General features: G+C 36.7%; 1 protein-coding gene across 1 annotated transcript in view; it reads right to left on the bottom strand.

Moving 5' to 3' along the window:
- MTO1 (mitochondrial tRNA translation optimization 1) overlaps window positions 1-21,138 on the bottom strand; it is a 44,702-nt gene extending 23,564 nt beyond the window's left edge. Inside the window, exons 1-9 of the mRNA XM_074237326.1 lie at window positions 20,902-21,138; window positions 18,193-18,392; window positions 16,710-16,827; window positions 15,508-15,797; window positions 14,760-14,872; window positions 11,124-11,314; window positions 10,190-10,320; window positions 5,710-5,914; window positions 5,452-5,623 (exon numbers count right to left, since the gene is read on the bottom strand). Of these exons, the coding sequence (XP_074093427.1) occupies window positions 5,452-5,623; window positions 5,710-5,914; window positions 10,190-10,320; window positions 11,124-11,314; window positions 14,760-14,872; window positions 15,508-15,797; window positions 16,710-16,827; window positions 18,193-18,392; window positions 20,902-21,109 (1,628 nt within the window). The 5' untranslated portion in view covers window positions 21,110-21,138. The remainder of the gene's footprint in view (window positions 1-5,451; window positions 5,624-5,709; window positions 5,915-10,189; window positions 10,321-11,123; window positions 11,315-14,759; window positions 14,873-15,507; window positions 15,798-16,709; window positions 16,828-18,192; window positions 18,393-20,901) is intronic.
- Window positions 21,139-22,203: the final 1,065 nt, after the last annotated feature.

The following is a 22,203-nucleotide window of genomic DNA, read 5'->3' as shown; positions in this document are numbered from 1 at the left end:
GCAGTCAACATTTATTAAATTTCCTACTGTGTGCCAGTCTCTGTATTAAGTGTTGGGAAAATAAAAAAATATGAAAAAGTCTCTCATTTCAAGGAGCCTACAGTTTAACGAGGTAGACAATACAAAACCAACTCCGTACAAACAAACTAGATACAGGATAAATTGGAGAAAATCAACAGAGGAAATGTACTAACATTAAGGAGGATTGGGAAAAGATATCCTGTAAGAGGGTAGGATAGGACTTGAAGGAAGTCAGGAAAACTAAAGGCCATGGTGAAGAGAGAATTCTAGGACAGAGAGGGTAGACAGTGAAAACAGGGAGTGTGGAGATGGAATATATTGTCTAAGGAATGGCATGGAGGTCAATGTCACTGAATTGCAGTGTACATGGGACTGAGTAAGGTTAAGACTGGAAAGATAAAGTAGTCAAGTTATAAAGGGGCTTGAATGCCAAAAAGAGAATTCCTAGAGGTATAAGGAGTCACTGGAATTTATTAAATGGGAGGTAAATTAGTCAAACTTATCCTTTAGGAAGACAAATTTGGCAGCTGAGTGGAGAATGGATTGGAGTGGAGATAGGCTTAAGGCAGGGAGATTAACTAAAAGGTTATTGCAATAGTCCAGAAATACAGTGATGAGTATGTGCACCAGAGTGGTAGCAGTGTTAGAGGAGAGAATGGAGGAATATGAGATATTATGAAGGAAGGTAAAACTGACAGATCTTAGCAATAGACTGGTTATGGATAAGGGAGGGAGTTTGCCTGAAAGTGTGAAGAGTTAAGGATGACACCTAGGATGACAACTTTGATGAACTGGAGGGTCATGGTGTGCTTGAAGGTAAGAGAAAAGATGAGGAGGAGATGATTCAATTTTGAACAGATAGATATCTACAGGATATCCAGCTTGAGATGTCTAATAAATCAGTTGGTGATATTGAGTCTGGTGATCAGCAGAGGTAGATAAGCACATCTGGGAATCCTAAGCATAGAGATATAATTTAATTCATGGAAGATGAGATTTATTTTCTTTTCTTTAAAATTTTATTTATTTTGACTTTTATAATTTTTCCTCTAATGTCCCCCCCCCCCCGAAGGCAGTCTGTTTGTCTTTACAATGTTTCCATGGTATGCACTGATCTAAGTTGAATATAATAAGAGAGAGGAATCATATCCTTAAGGAAGAAAAATAAAGTATAAGAGATAGCAGAATTACATAGTAAGATAATGGGTTGGGTTTTTTCCTAAATTAAAGGTAATAAATAATTTTTGGTTTTTGTTCAAATTCCATGATTCTATCTCTGGATACAGATGGTATTCTCCATCACAGATAGCCCAAAACTGTCCCTGATTGTTGCACTGATGGAATGTGCAACTCCATCAAGGTTGGTCATCACCCCCATGTTGCTGTTAGGGTGTACAGTGTTCTTCTGGTTCTGCTTAGATGAGATTCTTAATTGAAATAATATATAGAGAAAAGAAGGCCTAGGGCATAATGAGTAGCTATGACCTCAATGAAACTTTAGAACTCCAATCAATGTCATGATAAATCAAGCATCTAAAAGAATGAAGATAAAAATTTCCTTAAAATGCAGAAAGAGACATACATTTTTGGACATGGTTAATTTGAGAATTTGTTTTCGGGACTATATTGAGGGACTTGTTTTTCAGATTTAAAAAATTATTGGGGCAGCTGGGTGGCGCAGTGGATATAACACTGGCCCTTGAAGTCAGGAGAACTTAAGTTCAAAGTCAACCTCAGGTACTTAATACTTACTCATTATGTGACCCTCAGCAAGTCACTGAACCCTATTGTCCCATAAAAACAAAAACAAAAAAATTGTTCAATATAAGAGAGAGAAGGTAATGAGACAGATTAATTAGATATATTATGTTCCAGAAACTTATGAATTAAGTTAAAAATTAAGAGGCAAAATGACAAAATATAGTACTTGATTTAGAAATATAAGACCAAGTTTAAAATCCTGATACTTTCTGAAGTGTGTGATCACAAGTCATATAACCTCTTTGAATCTAAGTTTCCTCACTTGTAAATCAAAAATTATGCTACTTTGGGGGGTTTTTGGTGAGGCTCAAATAAACTATTTGGAGTACATTGTAAGCTTTAAAGTTATTATTTATAAATATTAAAAGATGGCTAATTCTATTTAAATTAATTTACTTACCAAGTACCACAACAATCAAACTACCAAAAATTATATAGAATTAGAAAAAAATTAACAAAATTCATCCAGAAGAAAAAAAGTCAAGAATATCAAGGGAACAGGGGCAGCTAGGTGGCACAGTGGATAAAGCACCAGCCCTGAAGTCAGGAGTACCTGGGTTCAAATCCAGTCTCAGACACTTAATAATTACTTAGCTGTGTGGCTTTGGGCAAGCCACTTAACCCCATTTGCCTTGCAAAAAAACCTAAAAAAAAAAAAAGAATATCAAGGGAATTAATTTTAAAAAAATTTAAAGAAAAGTGGCTTAGCTGTGCCAGATCTCAAACTATATTTTGAAGCAGTAATTATCAAATAATCTGGTAGTGTCTAAGAAACAGAGAAGTGGATTAGTGGAATAGATTAAGTCATTTACAGCAATAAATGACCAAAGTAATTAATTAGTGTTTGACAAACCCAAAGAACCAGGCTTTTTGGGACAAGAACTGGGAAAACTGGAAAATAATAAGGTGAAAATAGGTAGATAATTTAGACAAAAAGGATGATACCATAAACAAAACAGAGGAGGCAAGGAAAAGTTATCAGTCTGGTCTATCTATAGAAAAGGGAAGAATTTATGATCAAATAAGACATAGAGAGCATCATTAGATATAAATTGGATAATTTTGATTTTATTAAATTAAAAAGTTGTTGCACAAACAAAACCAATACAACCAAAATTAGAAGGAAAGCAGAAAATTTAGAAATAATTTTTTACAGCAAGTTACTTTGAAAAAGACCTCATTTCTCAACTATATAGAGAACTGAGTCAAATTTACAAGAATAAGTCTTTCTCCAACTGATAAATGGTCAAAGGATAAGAGCAAGTACTTTTTAGACAAAGAAATCAAAGTTATCTATAGTCATATAAAAAATGCTCTAGATTGCTGATTTAAGCAATGCAAATTAGAATAACTGTGAAGTAGTACTTCACATCTATCAGAATGGCTAATATGACAAAAAAGGAAAATAATAAATGTTGGAGAGGATATGCGAAAAACTAGGACACTAAAATACAGCTGTGAACTAAAATACAACTGTGAATCCTTCTGAAGGCAATTTGAAACTATGCCCAGAGGGCTATGCATACCACCCTTTGATCTAGAAATAACACTACTAGGTCTGTATCCCAAAGAGATTTAAAAAAAAAAAAGGAAAAGGACCTATTTGTTCAAAAATATTTATAGCAGCTCTTTTTTGTGGAGCCAAAGAATTGGAATTTGAGGGGATGTCCATTAATTGGGGGAGTGGTTGAATACGTTGTGGTATATGACTGTAATGAAATACTATTATTATGCTATAAGAAATGATGATCTGGATTATTTCTGATGAACATAGAAAAACTTACATAAATTGATGCAAAGTAAAATGAGTACAACTAGGAGAACACTGTACAGAATAACAGCAATATTGTATGATGATGATCAACTGTGAATGACTCAGCTATTTTCAGGAACACTTGTGATGAAAAATGCCATCCATCTCCAGAATGGAGTATGAATGAATATCAAAATATACTATTTTTTCTCTCTTTGGGGGGGGGGGGGGGAGTCAAAGAGAAAATATTATAAGTAGCCAGAAAGACACAATTCAAGTATCATGGAGCTGTAGTCAGGATTACACAGGATTTATCAGCAACTACATTAAGGGCTCTTAGGGCTTGAAATACAATATTCCAGAAGGCAAAAGAGCTTGGAATGCAACTGAGAATCAACTATCCAGCAAAACTGAACATCCTCTTCCAGGGGAAAAGATGGACTTTCAATAAAACAGGGGAATTTCAAATGTTCCTGTTGAAATGACCAGAGCTGAACAGAAAGGTTGACTTTCAAGTAGAGGACTTGGGTGAAGCATACAGAGAGTGGAGGAAAAGGGTAAAATATGAGGGACTTAATGATGATGAACCGCGTGTATTACTGCATGTAAAGATGATACTGATAATATTCATATAAACCTTCTTGTTTAATAGAGCAGGTAGAAGGAGCTTTTATAAGATAAGAGCTGAATTTGAAGATATATATTGTAAAAATGGAGTCAATGGGTAAAAGGGAAATGTACTGGGAGAAAGAGAAAGGAGAGGTAGAATAGGCTAAGATATTTCATATAAAAATGTTTCATTTAGCTTTTGCATTGGTATGGAAGGGGTGAAGGCAAGGGGAATAAGGGAACCTTCATTCTGATAGGAAATGGCTCAGAGAGGAAACAGCATACACACTCAATAGGGTATAGATATCTAGAAGACAAAAGGAGAGAAGGGCAACGGGGGAGGGGGAGATGTGAGTGATAGAGGAGAGGGTAGATTATAGGAGAGGATAGTCAGATATAACACGTTTTCTTTTTTACTTTTTCCAAGGTGGTGGGATTGGGTGGTCTGTCTGGGTCATGGGGCTGGGTGGTTGCTGGGTCTCTAGGTTGGGATGTAGGTTTGGGGTCTTATGGTGCCAGGGCCAGTGCTCTGTCCCCTGTGCCACTCAGCTGCCCCACAGCACATTTTTTGAAGAGGGACAAAGTGAAAGGAGAGAGAAAATATAATAGATGGTAGTGGGAAGGAATGAATGAAGGGAATTACAATCAGCAACAATAACTGTAGAAAAATATGGAAGTACTATGATGGACTTATGATAAAGAAAGTGATCTACCTGAGACAACTGATAGTATCAGAACACAGACTGGAACACATTCTTTTTCTCTTTCTTTTACTTTATTTTTCATTAGGTTTTATATTTTTGTGGGTAAGAGGGTATTATGTTTACTCTCAAACAAGAATATTTTAGTAATGTGTAAATAAATTAAAGAAAAAACCACTTAAAAATACTGAATTAGTTGGTCTTTGAATGTTTGACAGAATTCACTTGTAAACCTGTTCCTAGTGTTTTATTTTCCTTAGGAAGCTTATTTATGGCCTGTTTAATTTCTTTTTCTAAAATAGGTCTATTTAGGGGCTGCTAGGTGGCACAGTGGATAAAGCACCAGCCCTGGAGTCAGGAGTACCTGGGTTCAAATCTGGTCTCAGATACTTAATAATTACCTAGCTGTGTGGCCTTGGGCAAGCCACTTAACCCCATTTGCCTTGCAAAAAAAACTTAAAAAAATAAAAAAATAAAATAGGTCTATTTAAAAATGTATTTCCTTTTCTCCTAAGAAGGTACATAAGCTACTAAAAGAGATTCCAGATTTTCCTAATAAATTATTATTTTAAATACTGTCAAAAGCATGACTACTTAAACTCTTACCTTGGAGGATCACTTTTAATAATGCTGACTGGAGCTTCTGGAATCAATTTTTTCCATTTGTAACCAGAAAACTGGAGAGATTTCAGCACTGATATTCCTTCTTCTAAAGAAGATTTCATCAAAGAAGCTCGATTGTACCGATGCTCAGATACACAACCAGCTTCCTTATAGCCTGAGAAAAGAGAACAAAGGAGCAAGATAAGTTTTTAAAAGTCAGTTATGTCAAGTTCAGAAGTCACAGGGAGAAAATATGATTACCTCGGAAAGTAAGTCTGCTGTCAGCATTATCGGGTCGGAGAGACACACGGAACTCCACTCGGCTAGTAAACATTCGATATGGTTCACTAGTACCCAACGTAGTAAGATCATCAATCAAGACCCCAATATAGCCCTCTGTGCGACTAATGATAAATGGAGGTTTGCCACTGACCCGAAGACTAGCATTGATTCCAGCTATTATACCCTACCAAAAGAAAACAAAATCTGAAAAGTTTTAAAGATAAATTTTTAAAACAATATTTTAAATTACATATAAAGATAGTTTCAACATAAATTTTTTTAAGATTTAGAGATCCAAATTTTTTTTCTTTCCCTGTTTTCCTTCCTCAAGAGCAAGCAATCTGATATAGGTTATACAAGTACCATCATGTTAAACATATTTCCAATTAGTCATGTTGTGAAGAATCAGAACAAAAGGGGAAAAACCAAGGAAAAGGAAGAAAAAGGGAAAAATGTATGCTTCTATCTGCATTAAGAAACTATAGTTTTTTTTTTCTAGATATAGTTAGCATTTTCCACCACAAATCTTTTGGATCACTTTATTGTTGAGAAGAGCTAAGTGTATCACAGTTGATCATCATACAATATTGCTGTTACTATGTACAATGTTCCATTGGTTCTGCTTGCTTCACTCAGTATGTAAGTCTTTTCAGGTTTTTCTGAAATCCACCTGCTCTTCATTTCTTATAGCACAATAGTATTCCATCACATTTTATACACCACAACTTTAGTCATTCCTCAATTAATGGGCATCTTCTCAATTTCCAATTCTTTGCTACTTAAAGATGATTGTGACATTAATACACAAGTGTCTTATTTAAAAGAGGATCTCAGCTTAATGGTGTAAGAAAATAACATGAAGTTACCAATGAACTCAAGTGAAGTTTAAAATATGGCCCACCTTTTGAAACTGAGAATGGCTTATATTTCCATTTTAGCCAAAGAACATGATTTTAGATAAATAAAAAAATAAAATCATTGCTTCTCTAAGAGGTAATGTGACAATAATGGAAAGAGTAGTAGAATCTGGAGTCAGGAAGAAAGGGATTAAAATCCTGCCTCTCACACTTGTGACTCTCAATTTGTGTTTGTGAACCAAGGGCAAATCACCTATACTTGAATCTCAGTTCTCTCATCCGCACACAAAGGACATGGAGGACTTTCAGCATCTATAGAGACCCCTTCTTTCAGTTGGAATCTAAGCTTTACATTCTCTATGATAGAGTAATCCACTTGAGAGGGTAATCAGTTATTTCTGTGATGGTTGTTATGAAGGGATAATCACATGAATGAAACTACTTGCAAGAATCCTTACTTTGTTCTATCTAGTTAAAAGATTTTTGTAACGAATATACAATAAAAACTGTAGGATCTTTTATTTTTTACACCTTTCAGGAAACTGTGTGACTATGAAGATGTGGTCTGCTGTACAAAATGTTAGTAAAATTGTCCCTTCTTATATTTTAATTAGACATCTTAAAATGATGAGAAAGTAGGAATTTGTAATTCACCTTTCTCATAATATATTCTGATATGAAGGAATTTGTAATTCACTTTTCTCATATTCTGATATGTTTGTTCTTTTGGTTATGTTTTCCTCTTTGAGATCTTAATTAAAAAAACTATACTTATGAATTTGGCAAATGTCTCTATACACAGATTAGAAAATATCTATGAAACTATGAATACCCATCACATGCAGTTTAGCTCTTTTTTTAATATTTCATATTTAATATGGGACAATCAACACTTTGCTGCTGCTGTGTCCTCTTCTAATTTCTCATCTTTTTTTGTGGTTTTTTTGATCCACTGACATTCTTCTTTCTTTTCTTTTTTAGCATCACTATCCCGTAATTTCTTCTTCCCTCTTAACAACAATGTATAACCATACAAAATAAATCCATAGCTCTATTTTAAAATGTATCTAATTCTCTAATTCTAGTCCCTCACCTGTCTACCACGAAATGGGAGTAATTAATCATGCCAATTTATCACCAGTTTACACAGTGAACTAAAGCAGTTTCCAGTTTCTCTGATTCTGGTCTAGAGTAGCCACTTTTTCCAAGATCCCAGTTCTTCACAAGCTGCAATAGGGATATAGTCATCTCCTGTTTTGACAGGGTGCAGCATCTTGATACCTTATTCAAACTGGATCTGAAGTGCTTGGTGCCCAAGAAAAATATGTAATGAAGTAATCAGGAGGATCTGGCTCTTCTTTCTTTTCTGTTGCAATTGGAGTTTTCTTCTTTTGGTTTAGAACTTTCTGAAGAGAACAGATTTCTTTTTGGGGGGAGGGGGGAAGCAGTGTCTTTTTCACTGGAAGGAAACTTCCTTCAAGACTTTATTAAGAAACTGATAAAAACAAACTGCAATAATTTCAGGATCATGAGACTCTTCTTAAAATCCTTTAGCAAATTCAGGATTCTAGCTCTCCTCTAAAGAATACATGTACAGACAGGGGGTTTGGGTATCATAAGAGCAGTAGGGAGGGAATAGAAATTCTTCGTTTACACTTATGTGTAAATGTCTTTCCCAGGCTTTCAAAAAAATCTTGCTCTCTGCCAGGGGAACATTTAGGTCAAGGACAGTCACAAGTCTGTACTGCTTGGCTGTGACTACAATGTTGAAAACAGATTATAAAAATTCTGATAAAACTGTTTCAACTTCTGTCTTCATATTGTCCTCTAGATTGTGTCTATAAATATTTTCAGGTCAATTCATTTAATTAAGTCTAATGTCAGGCTTTGAACAGATTTGCTTTTTTGATGTTAAGAGGCCACACTGCTCATAATCTCCCAACATCAATCTCTATAATGATTTACTAACTTGTTTAAAGTCTAAAAATGGTATTGTCTTTGGTTACCATTTCTGCCAATGAGATCAAGTGTTAGGTTAGTTTCAAGAATTTTTTGTAGTCTTTTGTTGTGGCATCTGTATTACATCAATTAAAATTCTGTAGGCAGTATCTTTGTCTTTTTCCATTTCCAATTTCCTCAGTGACAACTCATTGATTAGATCAGGTTGAAACTTATTTCAGTGCTGTTGTCTTTACGTAGTCTTTCTGTTGATTCAGTTGATTTTTATTTCTACTGCAATCAATCTGACTATAGATAGATAGATATAGACAGTCAAATCAGAAATGACTACACATCATTCCTAGTTGTTTTCTTTTTTTTGTTAAAAAAAAAGTGGTTAATTTAACTTTCTTATGTGAGGGCTTGATGTTCATCATATATCCTTTCAAACCTCTTTTTGAAGTATTCATGGCATATACACATAAGGATTCTTACTGTGAATGAATGAAAGAAAACAATCAAATATTTGCCATGTGAAAAACCCTGTGCTAAGTACTGGGGATAAAGAGATAAAAACAAGACAATGTCTATTCAAAAGGAGTTCATACTATATTAGAGGAAGACAACATCTATATACATATATGCATTCATACATACATATATGGTTCCATCTGCAAATCAGAAGTAAAACATATTGGTCCTCTTATAGTTTTTATTTCCACTGATAAAACCATATCTGTCTATCATGTTTAATTATGTGGTAGTACTAAGACCTTTGGTGATGAGAAAATTCTTTTCTGGATTTTCAATGGTTAAAGCAGAGGATGCAGCATTTGTAGGAGGTGCTAGGATGCATCTCCACAAGGATTCATTCTTTGGATGATGGCTGCAAAGGGTAGGATAGAAGCAGAACCCCATGACTTGGAAATCACTGGGGATGTATGATATTATTCCTGGGACTCTTGGACTCACTCAAGGTCACTGACTATCTTTATCAGGATCTTACTTAGAACATGTGATGTGCTATCTTTTGATTCTTCTACTGGTCCCTATTACTGTTCATTTATTTAAATCTGCTGTGTTCACCCTTTGCCATAAAGTCACTATAAAAGTGGACTTGGCTTGAAAAATTTTCTCAACTTTATATTTTAATAAAATAGACAGTAACTAACTTCCCTTGTAATTCCCCTAGCTAGCAACCAATTGAATAAATATTTCACTTCCAATTCTTTTTTTATAACCCCCCAGGTATTGTAATCTGATCTGTTATTATAATCTGTGTTATAATAGCCCTCCTCAAAGGATCTTTGTCATCTGTCCTTACACCATAAGGACCACCACACTTTTTGGCCTTTTCATCTGACCTGCAGCTGAACTGTCCTATATATTTTTCTCCCTAATTACAATGTGAGCTCCTTGAGAGCAAGGAATTACCTTGCTTGTTTTTCTATTTGTAATCCCTAAAGCCTGGTTTAATGGTACAAACATGTAAGCCCTTAATGAATAAAATACCACATGTGATCCTAGGTTAATCTGGCCTCGTTAGGTCTTAATTTCCTCATCTGTAAAATGAGGGAGGTTGGACTTGATTTCTTCTAAGCTTTCTTCCATCTATAAACCTATGATCCTACAAGTGCTGTCCCATTATATTCATAGCCACTTACTTGGGCAGCTGCTTCTTCATAACCTGTGGTACCATTTATTTGTCCAGCAAAGAAAAGTCGCTGAACTAAATGAGTCTCAAGAGAAGGAGTGATCTGACGGGGGTCCAAATAATCATACTGAACACCATAACCTACCAAAGAATAAGCAACAAGGATTTTCCTCAGAGTAGAAATGGCACAAAGAATATTATTATGATTCATTCAATAAACAAGACAGAGTACAACATGCTTAGGTTTTCTAAACATAAACAGTGACATAAACTATGATGTCTTTTATATACTTATAAATTCACCAACTTAGTTCAAACCTTCAACAGTTCTTGCTTAATGTATTGTAACAGCCTCCTAATGGGTCTTTCTGCATCTAGTCTCTCCTGCTCCACACCATCCTATACGATGCCAAAATGATTTTCTTCTATGTCTCTCCACTATTCAATAAGTTCCACTGACTCCCTATTGCCTCTAGGATAAAATTCAAATTGCTTAGTTTAGCTTTCAAATCTTGTACCAACTCAAATGTACATTGCTCCTATTTTCTGATCCCCTTACATCTTCTGTCTGGATTTTTGCAATGAATGTTCCCTTTGTCTGGAATTCACTCCCTCCTCTTAGGATCTCTCCATTCATTCAAGACACAACTCAAAATATCTTCTTCATAAAGCCATTTCTGACCTCTGATCTAACACCCCATTTCTTGTATTTTCCCTTCCTAAATGCCTTGTATTTATTTTTTTTGCATATACTTATTATATGTATTTGTTGTCTCTCTTGTACTCTTTAAACTCCTTAAGAACAAGGATTGTTTTATTTTTAGTACTTGTGAAACCCCAGTGCCCATAGCAGATAGCAGATGTTAAATAAATGCTTATTGATTGATTCACTATAGGTAAAATAGTACTAAACTTGCATGGAAGGACAAATAGAACCTATTTACCTGGCTGTACAATCCTGGCTTTCTCCAAACCTCTAATAGATGTGATCAATTGTTCTTGCACATTAGGTGGTAGTGTCATAGAAAGACCCTGTGGATAGATGAGATCAGAATCCAATCCTTCTGGTTCCAACCAAACTTGATGTACACGGTTTGGAAAACGTAAAACCTTTGACTCAATTGAAGGACAGTAACTATTAATAGAAAATTTTAAACAAATGAAGGAAAAACCAATAACATCAAAAGAAGATTCAAAAATCTCAGGAATTGAACAACTAGAAAGGAAAAAAGTTAAAAAAAGAGCTAGTATGATTTCATTTAGAACAGGTTGAGCTGGACTACTTTATTTTGTTTTTAGAGAAGGTTACTAACCTAGTAGATCAGAGAAAAGCTATAAAGATATAGTTGACCTAAATTTTAGCAAAGCACTTGGCAAGTTTCTTGGGCTAATCTTTTGGAAAAGATGGAGAAACCAGATAATACCATACATACACAGATTCAGAACTGGCTGAATGCAGAATTCAAAGAGTATTCTTCAATAATTCTAAGTCAATTTGGAAGGAATTTTCCCATAAAATGTACTCAAGATATTGATCTTTGGTCTTGATCCTGTGTTGTATAACATTTTTATTAGCAACCTGGATAAAGTTATAGATGACAAACTTATCAAATGTTCAGATGACACAAATCTGAGAGGAAGGAATTAAAAAAACTAGGCTTCAAAAAGATACTCAAGCAGATGGAGGATAAAGGGATAGTGTACTATTTTTGAAGTCAGGAAGGATTAAGTTCAAATTCTGCTCAGATACCACCTGTGTGATCCTGAGAAAATCTCTTCAGTTTCCTCTTTCATAAAATAGGGTTATAATAATATTTACAGCATACAGGGTTGTTGTGATGACCTAGAGAGATAACCTAGAGAAGACCTAGAGAGATGTAAACTACTTTGCAAATCTCAAAGTGCTATGTAAATGCTAGCCATTGCTATTATGATCTTGAGAAGCTAAATTTTTAGAATAAATTTAAAAAGATTATGCAAAGGATTATAATGAACCTCAAATAAAATAAGCATTTCCATAGCATATCTATAATTAGAAGAACAGGAAAAAGAGGACTACACATCAAACTACAAGAATCTATTATGTACATCTTGCTTTTCTTTTAAAATACATAATAAAGTCATCATTATACTTGGTTTCAAAAAAAAACTGCCTTCAGAAGTATAACAGAATTGGGCTGATTTGATAGCAGTTTGTTTTAAAAACCTGAAAGTTTTAGCAGAAATAAAAGCTAAAAATAATTTAATGATGCAATAGTGCAGCCAAAAAAAAATGAAAAAAAAAAAAAACAGAAACATTAGCTAATAGGCATAAGGAGGAAATAATCCAATTGTTTAAATAATAATGTTTGTCCTTCATTTTCAAAGACAACCATGATATCAGGGAGGTGATGCCATGATAAGCATGTGAAATGGATTTCAGTGAGGGGGCTGCTGTGTTAAGTAATCAGCCTCATTTTCTTCTCTGGAGCCATCTGGATCCAATGGCCAGATATGAATCAGGATGACTGGAGATGGCCCTGGATACAGGGCAATCAGGGTTAAGTGACCTGTCAAGGTCACACAGCTAGTATCTGAGGCCAGATTCAAACTCCTGTGCTCCTGAATCCAAGGCCAGTGCTCTATTATTCACTGTTAGCTGCCCATATTGGGTCTTAAGAAGTCAACAGACAAGAAAGAGGAAAAGTATTTTAGGGATAATGAACAGGTTACACAAAAGCAGAGGCAGGAAAACACAGAGTTTTTAAATAAGGCAGAGTCATCCAGAATAGATGCAACATCAAATTCATCTAGACTGGGGAGGAACTATTCAGACTGACAACAAAGCCTTGGGGGAACACAGGCCATGTTCTTGGCCTTTTCTTTTTCCTCTATTCTATTTTATTTGGTGGTATCATTAGCTCTCATGTATTCAATTACTTCCATGAAGATAATTATCAGATTTATCCCATCCTACCCTACAGTCATGCATTTACAATTGCCTGTTAGACATTTTGAACAGATGTTTCACATAAACATAATATCTTAAACTCAACTTGTCCAAAGGTGAATAAATTATCTTTTCTCAAAAATCCTTTCCCTTCTCCAACTTCCCTATTAAGTTCTACTATATTCCCAATCTAAGCATCATCCTTCACTCCTCATTATCATCCTACCATAAACCAAGCAGTTGTCAAGTCCTATTGATTTGCCTCTAAATATCTTCTATACAGCCCCTTCTTTCTTTTCACTCAGCCATCACCCTAGTGATCATGACTTTTATCTTTTGGTAGCTCTCCCTGTCTCAAATTTCTACCAACTCCAGTCTATCCTTTCAGTTGCAATAAAGCAAACATCTGGCCATATCACTTCCCTATTCAACAGAATAGTTGGTCCTGTCACCTCCAGAATTAAATAAAAAGTTCTCTTTGTCTTTTACAATTCTTAACAATCTGGCTCTCCTACTTTTCTTGTCTTATTATTTTTAGCTCTTTTGCAGATACCATACAATTCAATGGCACTAGACATAAGCTCCTCCATGCCTTTTCACTGGCTGTCCCTCATTCCTGGAATGTTCTGTTTAATCCAATTGTACTCTGCCTTAGTCAGACCATATTTGCAGTGTCCTGTCCAGGTCTAGGCACTAGGCTGATAAACTGGAGGACATCCAAAAAGGTAATGGGCCTCAACCCCAAGTCATATTAGGACCACTTGAAAGAACCAGTAGTGTTTATCTTGGAAAAGAGAAGACTCCAGAGTTAGGGATGGAGGGGGCAGAGATAAGTATTTCAAGTATTTGAAGGGTTTTCCTGTGAAAGACATAGTCCAACCATACCATCCCTCTATTCAAAAAACTCCCTAGCATCTCCAGGATCAAATACAAAATCCTGTTTGGCATTCAAATCCCTTTATAACTTCCCTCAAGCCTCTCTATCTTACCCCCCACCCAATTCCCCCAATCTTCTTACAATTTATTCCCCGCTAGATTCTAGCCTTTTTGCTGTTCCACGAACAAGATATTCCATCTCTAAGCTCTGGACATTTTTTCTCCTGCCTGGAGTCTCTTTCTTTTTGGCTTACTTCAAGTCTCAAATAAAATCTCATCTTCTATAAGAAGCTTATTCTAATCCCTCTTAATTCTACTGCCTTCCCTCTTTTAATTATTTCCTACTTATTCTGTACATACCTTGCTTGTACATAGCTATTTGCTTGTTGTCTCTCCTCTTACACTGTCAGTTCCTTGAGGTCTTTTGTCTCTTTTATAAGTGTGTGTGTGGGGGGGTGGCAGTTCCCAGCACATAGTAGGAGTTTAATAAATACTTGATTGACTGAAAAGGAATTAGAATTTTTCTCTGACTCTAGAAGGCAGGACCAGTAAGTTGCAAAAAAGACCAACTGAGGATTGTTAGGTATAAACTTCTCAACCATGAGCCCTATCTTAAGTTTCCTGTCAAGAAGCTATTCAAGCAAGAGTCAGGTGACTCTTTGCTGGATATGATGAGGAGGAGATTCTTTCTAAGGAAAGGCCTTTTCAACTCTGAAATTCTATATTAAAAAAAAAAGACATAATTCAGCACATTTTCAGAATAGTTCATTCTTACCGGGGTCCTCTGACAGTTTCCTTCACATGAGTGTTAAGATGAAAGTTCTCATTAACTATCTGTTCAACTCTTGAATTGGTATGTGTTAAGTAACATGGTACCTGGTCTTCTGGCTAAAAACAAAACAAAACTCATCAGATTTATTAAGAAATTATTTTGACTCTAGTTTTTTTAATCAAATAATGAAAAATAGGATGATTTATATAAGTATTTTATTGATATTAAAATCTATGAAGAACAGCATTAATACCATAATTCCTTTTTTATTTTATAAAGTGATTTATACAAAGTCACATAATTTTTGGAGTCATGATCAGATCATTTTAAAGTTCCCGACTCAACTTTTTAAAAAAATGAATAATGAGTAAAGCTATGGGGATGAATTAACACAATTTTAAGAAGGGTGGGGCTAAATTTTTTTTTAAACAAATCCTTTTAAAGATTTGTTGCTTGTACTTAAAACAAAAGCATCAGGGGCGGCTAGGTAGCACAGTGGATAGAGCACAGGTCCAGGAGTCAGGAGTACCTGAGTTCAAATCCGGCCTCAGACACTTAATTAAAAGCTGTGTGGCCTTGGGCAAGCCACTTTACCCCACTGCCTTGTTAAAAAATCTTAAAAAAAAAAGCATCCAGAAATTTGGAATGATATTAAACAAATAAGAAATTGCTTCCTTTGATATTTACTAACAAGACTTCTTCAAAAATTTTCTAAGGTATTCCAATTACTATCAATTTCAAAAAGTCTTACCCTAAGCCAGACTGCTTCATTGAGAAAGCTGAATGGTACAGATGGGTTGTCAGGCATCTGCTTGTTCAAAATGCTAAAATTAATAGAATCTTTGGCAATGCGTGGTGGAGTCCCAGTTTTTAACCTCCCCACAACAAACCCCAAATTCTCCAGAGTCTGTGCTAAGCCAATAGAAGGCTGATCTCCTAGACGGCCTGCTGGATGTTTTTCCAATCCAATTAGAATCATTCCTCTCAGAAATGTGCCAGTAGTTAGGATAACACTGTCAGCATACACTCTTCTTCCATCCTCTGGAAAATTTAAAGCAAAACAAAATGAACAAAAAAAAAAAAAGGAAAAGAAGGGGGGAGGAGGAACAAAATTAACTGTCTTCTTTCCAAAACTAAACTGGTTGGAAACCACTATTTTAGGTTATGTGGATAGTGGAAAGCTTTTGATAATTTTTTTTTGTAAGGCAATGGGGTTAAGTGACTTGCCCAAGGTCACAAAGCTAGGTAATTATTAAGTGTCTAAGGCCAGATTTGAATTCAAGTCCTCCTGACTCCAGGGCTGGTGCTCTATCCACTGTGCCACCTAGCTGTCCCTTTTGATAAATCTAAATCTCTAGAAATCTGAGATAAGTACTAAATTAGTAAGCTGGACTTTACTTTCTCAACAAGTCTAAACTTGCTGGGTAGAGTTTCAAACTTGGTGTCTATAAAGATGCCCAAGAATTATGTAGATAGATTTCAAGGGGGCTATGAACTTGGGATGGGGAGGGGGGGGGAAATCACAACTTTATTTTCAATCACATCTAACTAAAATTTAGTATTTACTTAAATTGTTGAAAAACATTATTCTGGGGCAGCTAGGTGGCGTAGTGGATAAAGCACCAGCCCTGGAGTCAGGAGTACCTGGGTTCAAATCCGGTCTCAGACACTTAATAATTACCTAGCTGTGTGGCCTTGGGCAAGTCACTTAACCCCGTTTGCCTTGCAAAAAAAAAAACACCTAAAAATAAACCCCATTATTCTGAGAGAGGATTGATAGGCTTTACCAGATTATCAAAGGAGATGAGGACAATTAAAAAGCCCTTTGCTAGAAGCTAGAATGGAACAAATATAAATAATTCAACTTTCCTTTTAAAAACAAAAACAAATGATCACAAAAACTCAAAACTTAATAAAAAAGATACTGTCATATATCCCATATTTCACACATACCTAGTACAACACCACTGACACGACATTTTCCAGGACGGTTTGAGTCTCGTTCCATAAGAAGAAGATCTTCCACAGCGGCTTCTTGAACAGTTAGCAGGGGCCTAGTCAAGATTTCTTCCTACCAAAAGAGAAGAAATGATTGAGAAATTTTGGTCAAATTGTTTCCCTAACAATTAAAGAGCTCCACAGTTCCATTTTTCCTTCATCAATCAATAAGCATTTATTAGTCCACTATTATATGCCAGGCCCTAGGGATACAAAGTCAAAAAAAGAAACCACTCCTGATCTCAAGCTTGATAACATTATATAAACAAGCATATACAAAATAAATTCAAAGTAAATTTGTGGAGGTTGGGGCGGGGTAGGGGGGGAAGAAGCAAGGGCCACTAACCACTCTGCAAGAGTTAGGAAAGGATAGATGTAGAAAGTGTTACTTGAGCAGAGTTTTTGAGGCATAAGGATTCATAGGTAGAGGAGACATGGAATCATATTCTAGGCATAAAGGAGCCAATGCAAAGGCAGAGAAACATGCAAGAGGAACAACAATGAGGTCAGTTTGACTAAACAATAAAGTGCAGGGAGAGGAATAATATATAATAAGTTTGGAAAGATTGGTTGGGAGCAGGTGGTAAAGGGCTTTAAAAGTTAAGCCAAAGGAATATATACTTTATCCCTGAGGTAATGGGTATCTTCTGGAGTATACTGAGTAAGGAGTGACACTAAAATAAACTCTATTACACTGAACTTCAGAAAAATCACTTTAGCAGTTTCAAGAAAGATGAACTGAAGAAGGGAAAGACTTGAGAAGAGAGACCTATTAGAAGGCTAATTCAGGTAAGAGATGCTGAATTATTTTGAGTTGATGGCCATGTGAGTGAAGAGAAAGGAATGGAGATAACAGATACTGGGGTTGTAGAAACAATGTTGGGTAAAGGAGAGTCAGGATTCAAGAATAACATGAACCTGTTTGACTGGAAGGATGGTAGTTTGAAAAGAAGTATTACTGGGGGTGGGGGGAGGGAGTGAAAGGGAGGTGAAGAAGAGTTGAAGGGAAAGAACATGAGATCAGTTTTACACACATTGAATTTGGGAAGTCTAAGAGACCTCCAGTTTGAAATATCCAAGAGGCAGATGGAGTTATATATCAATGGAACTCAGAAGAGAGAGACTAGGATAGATAGATTTCAGAGTTTGTATTCTTAGATGATAATTTTAAAACTACAGGAGTGATGAGATCACCAAGAGAGAAACTAAAGGAAGAGAGCTCAAGTCAGAGTGCTGGGATATACTCATAGTTAGGGGGTATGATATAGATGGTGCACCATTAAAGGAGGTTGAGGGATTGTGAAATAGATATTAAAAAAAAAAGAACTGAGAAAAAAAAAGAACTGAGAGATCAATGTCACAAACAGTTAGAGGAGAGAAAGGGCATCCAGGAAGAGAGGGTGGGCAACAATGGCAAATGAATTTATTTAATTCTCACCTGCATCTTCTGCTTATAAAGTTTCCTATCAATTTGAGCTCGGAGACCCCATACAGCTGGGCCCTTACGCCGGTTCAGTACTTTATAATGTATACCAGTCTGATCACAGATCCGAGAACACAGACCATCCAGGGCATCTACTTCCCTCATTAAATGTCCTTTCCCAACACCTCCAAAGGAGGGATTGCATGACATCTGACCTGAGAAAAGAATATACCAAAACAAAAGAAAACAAAAAAAAAAACCAGATTACTTTTGTAATCATCATTGTGAGATGCAAATGAAAACCAGGGAAAAAACAAACTAAATAAGTACTAACTCTCATATTAAGCCAAACTTTCTTTTCTTGTTTTTATTTATTGATGTTCCTTTGTTTTTTTAAAATTATAATTCCCAGATTTCTTCTCCACCCCTCCTCTCCCAACCCTCTCTTCTAATAAGCAGTAAAGCAAAATAAAGGAACACATTTAGATTAAATTTCCAAGGTAATAATTAATAATAACTTAACAAATCTTATGATTCTAGTGATTATCAAAAATGATAGATCTAGAACTGAAAAGAATCTCAAAGGCATCTAATTTACCTCCTTCAACTTTATACAGAAGGAAACAAGTTCTGGAAATTCAAATGACTTGATTCAGTTAATACAAATGTTAAGTTTCAGAGGTGGGGTTTGAATCTAGGCCCAAAGTTCTTTCTACTGTATTACAACCTGAATTTATCTATAATTATACTGTAACAATTCAAATTATTTATACAACTAATGTAATGCAATCAAAGAAGGAAGAAAAAAATAACTGTACTGATGATTTACAAAATAATTAGTCTAATCATGAGGAACACATTCTGATAATTCAAATAGCATGCCATTCAAGCCGGCTCATGAATTACACCAACTGTCTGAGATTTGGCCTGTTTGACTATGAACCTCCTTGTGTTCCTTTGTCCTCCAGCTCTCTTATTTATGTTTCTCATACTTCAGTATAGCTAGACCAACCTGCTAGATCCAGAAGATTTGTATATATGCTACAATGATTTTTCTCAATGAAAACTGTGCTACAGTTTCTGATTCAGGGTCTCTGGTTTACTGATTGGAATCTCCGGATATTAAAGTGTGTGGAGAAGGTAATGAACACATTAAAAAACAAAGAGAACAAGGGGGAAAATCCAATTAATTCTTCCAAAAAAACCCCAACTAATATATGTTAAATTCCATCCATTTTAATCCATACTGAAAAAATTCTCATTATAGGACTCTGCTTGAAGATCTCCAATGAGGGACCCACTACCTTCCAAGCAACACATTCAACTTTTGGATAGCTTTGTTAGGTAATTTTTCCCTCAACAGAAACCTAATGAAACTGCCTCTTTGCAATGTCTACTCATAGGTTCTACTTGGTTCAAATAGAACAAGTCTAAACTAGAAATGATAACCTTCAAATACATGAACACTATCCTGGTATCCCTTTCCCCATCTACCTCTCTCCCTCCAATTTTATCTAATCTAGAGACTTAATGCCTCTAATTCTTTCAATAAAATCTCAGAAGCTTCATTAACCTGGATCCCTTCCTCTGGCAATTCCCCAGATCATTAGTGAAGGGAATATATCACTTCAAATGTAGTTGAGCAGGGCAGAATATAGAAGGACAATCAGTTCTCTGTTTTTATAAGTTATCTCTCTCTTTAAGGAGTGCAAGATATTAGCTTTTCTGGCAGTCACATCACACTAATGATTCAATATTAAGCTTATCTTAGATTTTTGTGATTCATCCTCCCTATTAAAGAATTTGGGACCAGAATCCTGAATTGATTTTAAATTATCAACTATTTCTTGGATACTTTCACAGAATCTCACTAAGAGTCACTTTTTTCTTTACTTTGGCTGCTTTTTCTTGAGCTATCCATGCCTCTTTGCATGTTACATTCTTATTCTAACTCAGTTATGTGCTGAGAACAACATAAAGATTCAGCATAAAATGTGGAAATTATGGTTTACTACTTCTAGAAAGATTTCACAAAATTCAAGGAAATGTTTATTACAACTATGTGCAAAGAATTATCTAAGTAGAGGAGGTACAAAAAGATATGAAATAGTTCTCAAGCATTTTACAAAATAGTACAGGGCATAAATAACTATATTAGAAGCTATATGTGTGTATATATATGTATATATATATACATATATATACACAAAACTACAATCCTTAATAAAAATTATCTCGGAATAAGTGCTGATGAGAGATTCAAAGTACTATAGGTGACTTCAGAGCTCAAAACTTCCTGCTCTGGGGGATCAGGGGTGGCGAGAGGAGGTGCCTCGGGAAAGACTGGGGGTCACTCACGTGGGATGCTTGAATTCGCTTGTTAAAAAAAATCTGATAACGTATTTTTTTGGCTTTCTTTTGTAATCCTTTGAATTGGATTTTTTATTAAAGATTTTATGTATTTTGAGTTTTCCCGTTTTCCCTTATCTCACTTCCCTCCCCACGCCCCACAGGGGCACTTTGCCAGTCTTTACACTGGGTCACGGATTTCCAATAGAACTTTTCTTTGCCATTTTTGGGAATCCTTTAGGCTTTCCAGCGTCGGGGGAGGGTAGGTCAGACCGAACGGTCATCCCCCTCTGAGCCCCCAGCCCGCACTCGAGGAGAGGTTGGGGGGCGCCCGAGGCCCCCCGCTCCCGGCCCGGCCCCGCCCGGCCCCCTCACCGACGGTGTCCACGCGGTGCGTCAGCAGCAGCGTCCGGGAGCCGCAGCGCGCCGCGGCGGCCGCCGCCTCGGTCCCCGCGTGCCCCCCGCCAATGACCACCACGTCGTAGTGCGGCCCCGCGCGGTGCCCGCACGGGCGCGACAGCGGCGGCCGCCGTCCGCCCAGGCGCCCCGCTACGCGGCCACCCCAGCGGCCGAGGGGCAGCATGGTGACAGCCGGGGGGAGGCCGCGGCAGCCGCCGGAAATAGCCGCGGGCTGCGGAGGGGGCGGCGCCGTTTTATGACGTCACGACGCGGCACGCACGGCTGCCGGGCTCCGTTAACCCGCGCCATTCCGCCTCCAACCAGCTCATGAATGAGCACGTGCTCGGGTCTAATTCCCACCTCATTTCCTTCCTCACTTTTCCAGATCTTAGTGTTTGGTCCGGTTCTTTTTTTTTTAATTTTTAAAAATTCATTTATTTTCATCCATATGCACTTGCATATTTCTAAGTTACAAAATTTCCTCCCACCCCCTGCCCTCAGCGGGGAACAGGCAGGTTAGCATTGTACATACATAGTTTCATAAACAGGTTTAAATATTAGTAATTTGGGGCATGAGTAAGTTTTATACAGTGTTCATTAGAGTCGGAAGGGTTGGGAAGAATGTTGTCTATAGCGGGTCTCATGCAGTTGTCCTAGCCCTCTGGACTGCCGAGGGGGGCTGCTCCCATCACAGTTGATCCTACAGTGTTGTTCTTCATGTGGACATTGTTCTCTTGGCTCTACTCCCTTCGCTCAGCAGCAGATCCCATCAGTCATTCCATGCTTCTCTAGGGTCCAATCATTTATGGTTTCTTAAAGGACAATAATATTCCATAGAATTCATTTACCGCAACTTGTTTAGCCATTCCCCAATTGATGGGCATCCCCTCCATTTCCAATTCTTTTTTTTTGTTTTTGTTTTTGCAAGGCAAATGGGGTTAAGTGGCTTGCCCAAGGCCACACAGCTGGGTAATTATTAAGTGTCTGAGACCGGATTTGAACCCAGGTACTCCTGACTCCAAGGCCGGTGCTTTATCCACTGCCACCTAGCCGCCCAAAATTTTCATTCATTTTTTTTTTTTTAGGTTTTTGCAAGGCAGATGGGGTTAAGTGGCTTGCCCAAGGCCACACAGATAGGTAAATTATTAAGTGTCTGAGACCAGATTTGAACCCAGGTACTCCTGACTCCAGGGCTGGTGCTCTATCCACTGCGCCACCTAGCCTCCCCAAATATGTATGTACATTGTTTTTTTTTTTATTTTATTAGGTTTTTTTTTT

This window comes from Macrotis lagotis, chromosome 5 (genome assembly GCF_037893015.1).
Source record: "Macrotis lagotis isolate mMagLag1 chromosome 5, bilby.v1.9.chrom.fasta, whole genome shotgun sequence".
In the NCBI taxonomy this organism is placed as follows: domain Eukaryota; kingdom Metazoa; phylum Chordata; class Mammalia; order Peramelemorphia; family Peramelidae; genus Macrotis; species Macrotis lagotis.
Note: the sequence above shows the minus strand (reverse complement) of the source record. Positions and strands in the feature narration are given on the sequence as shown.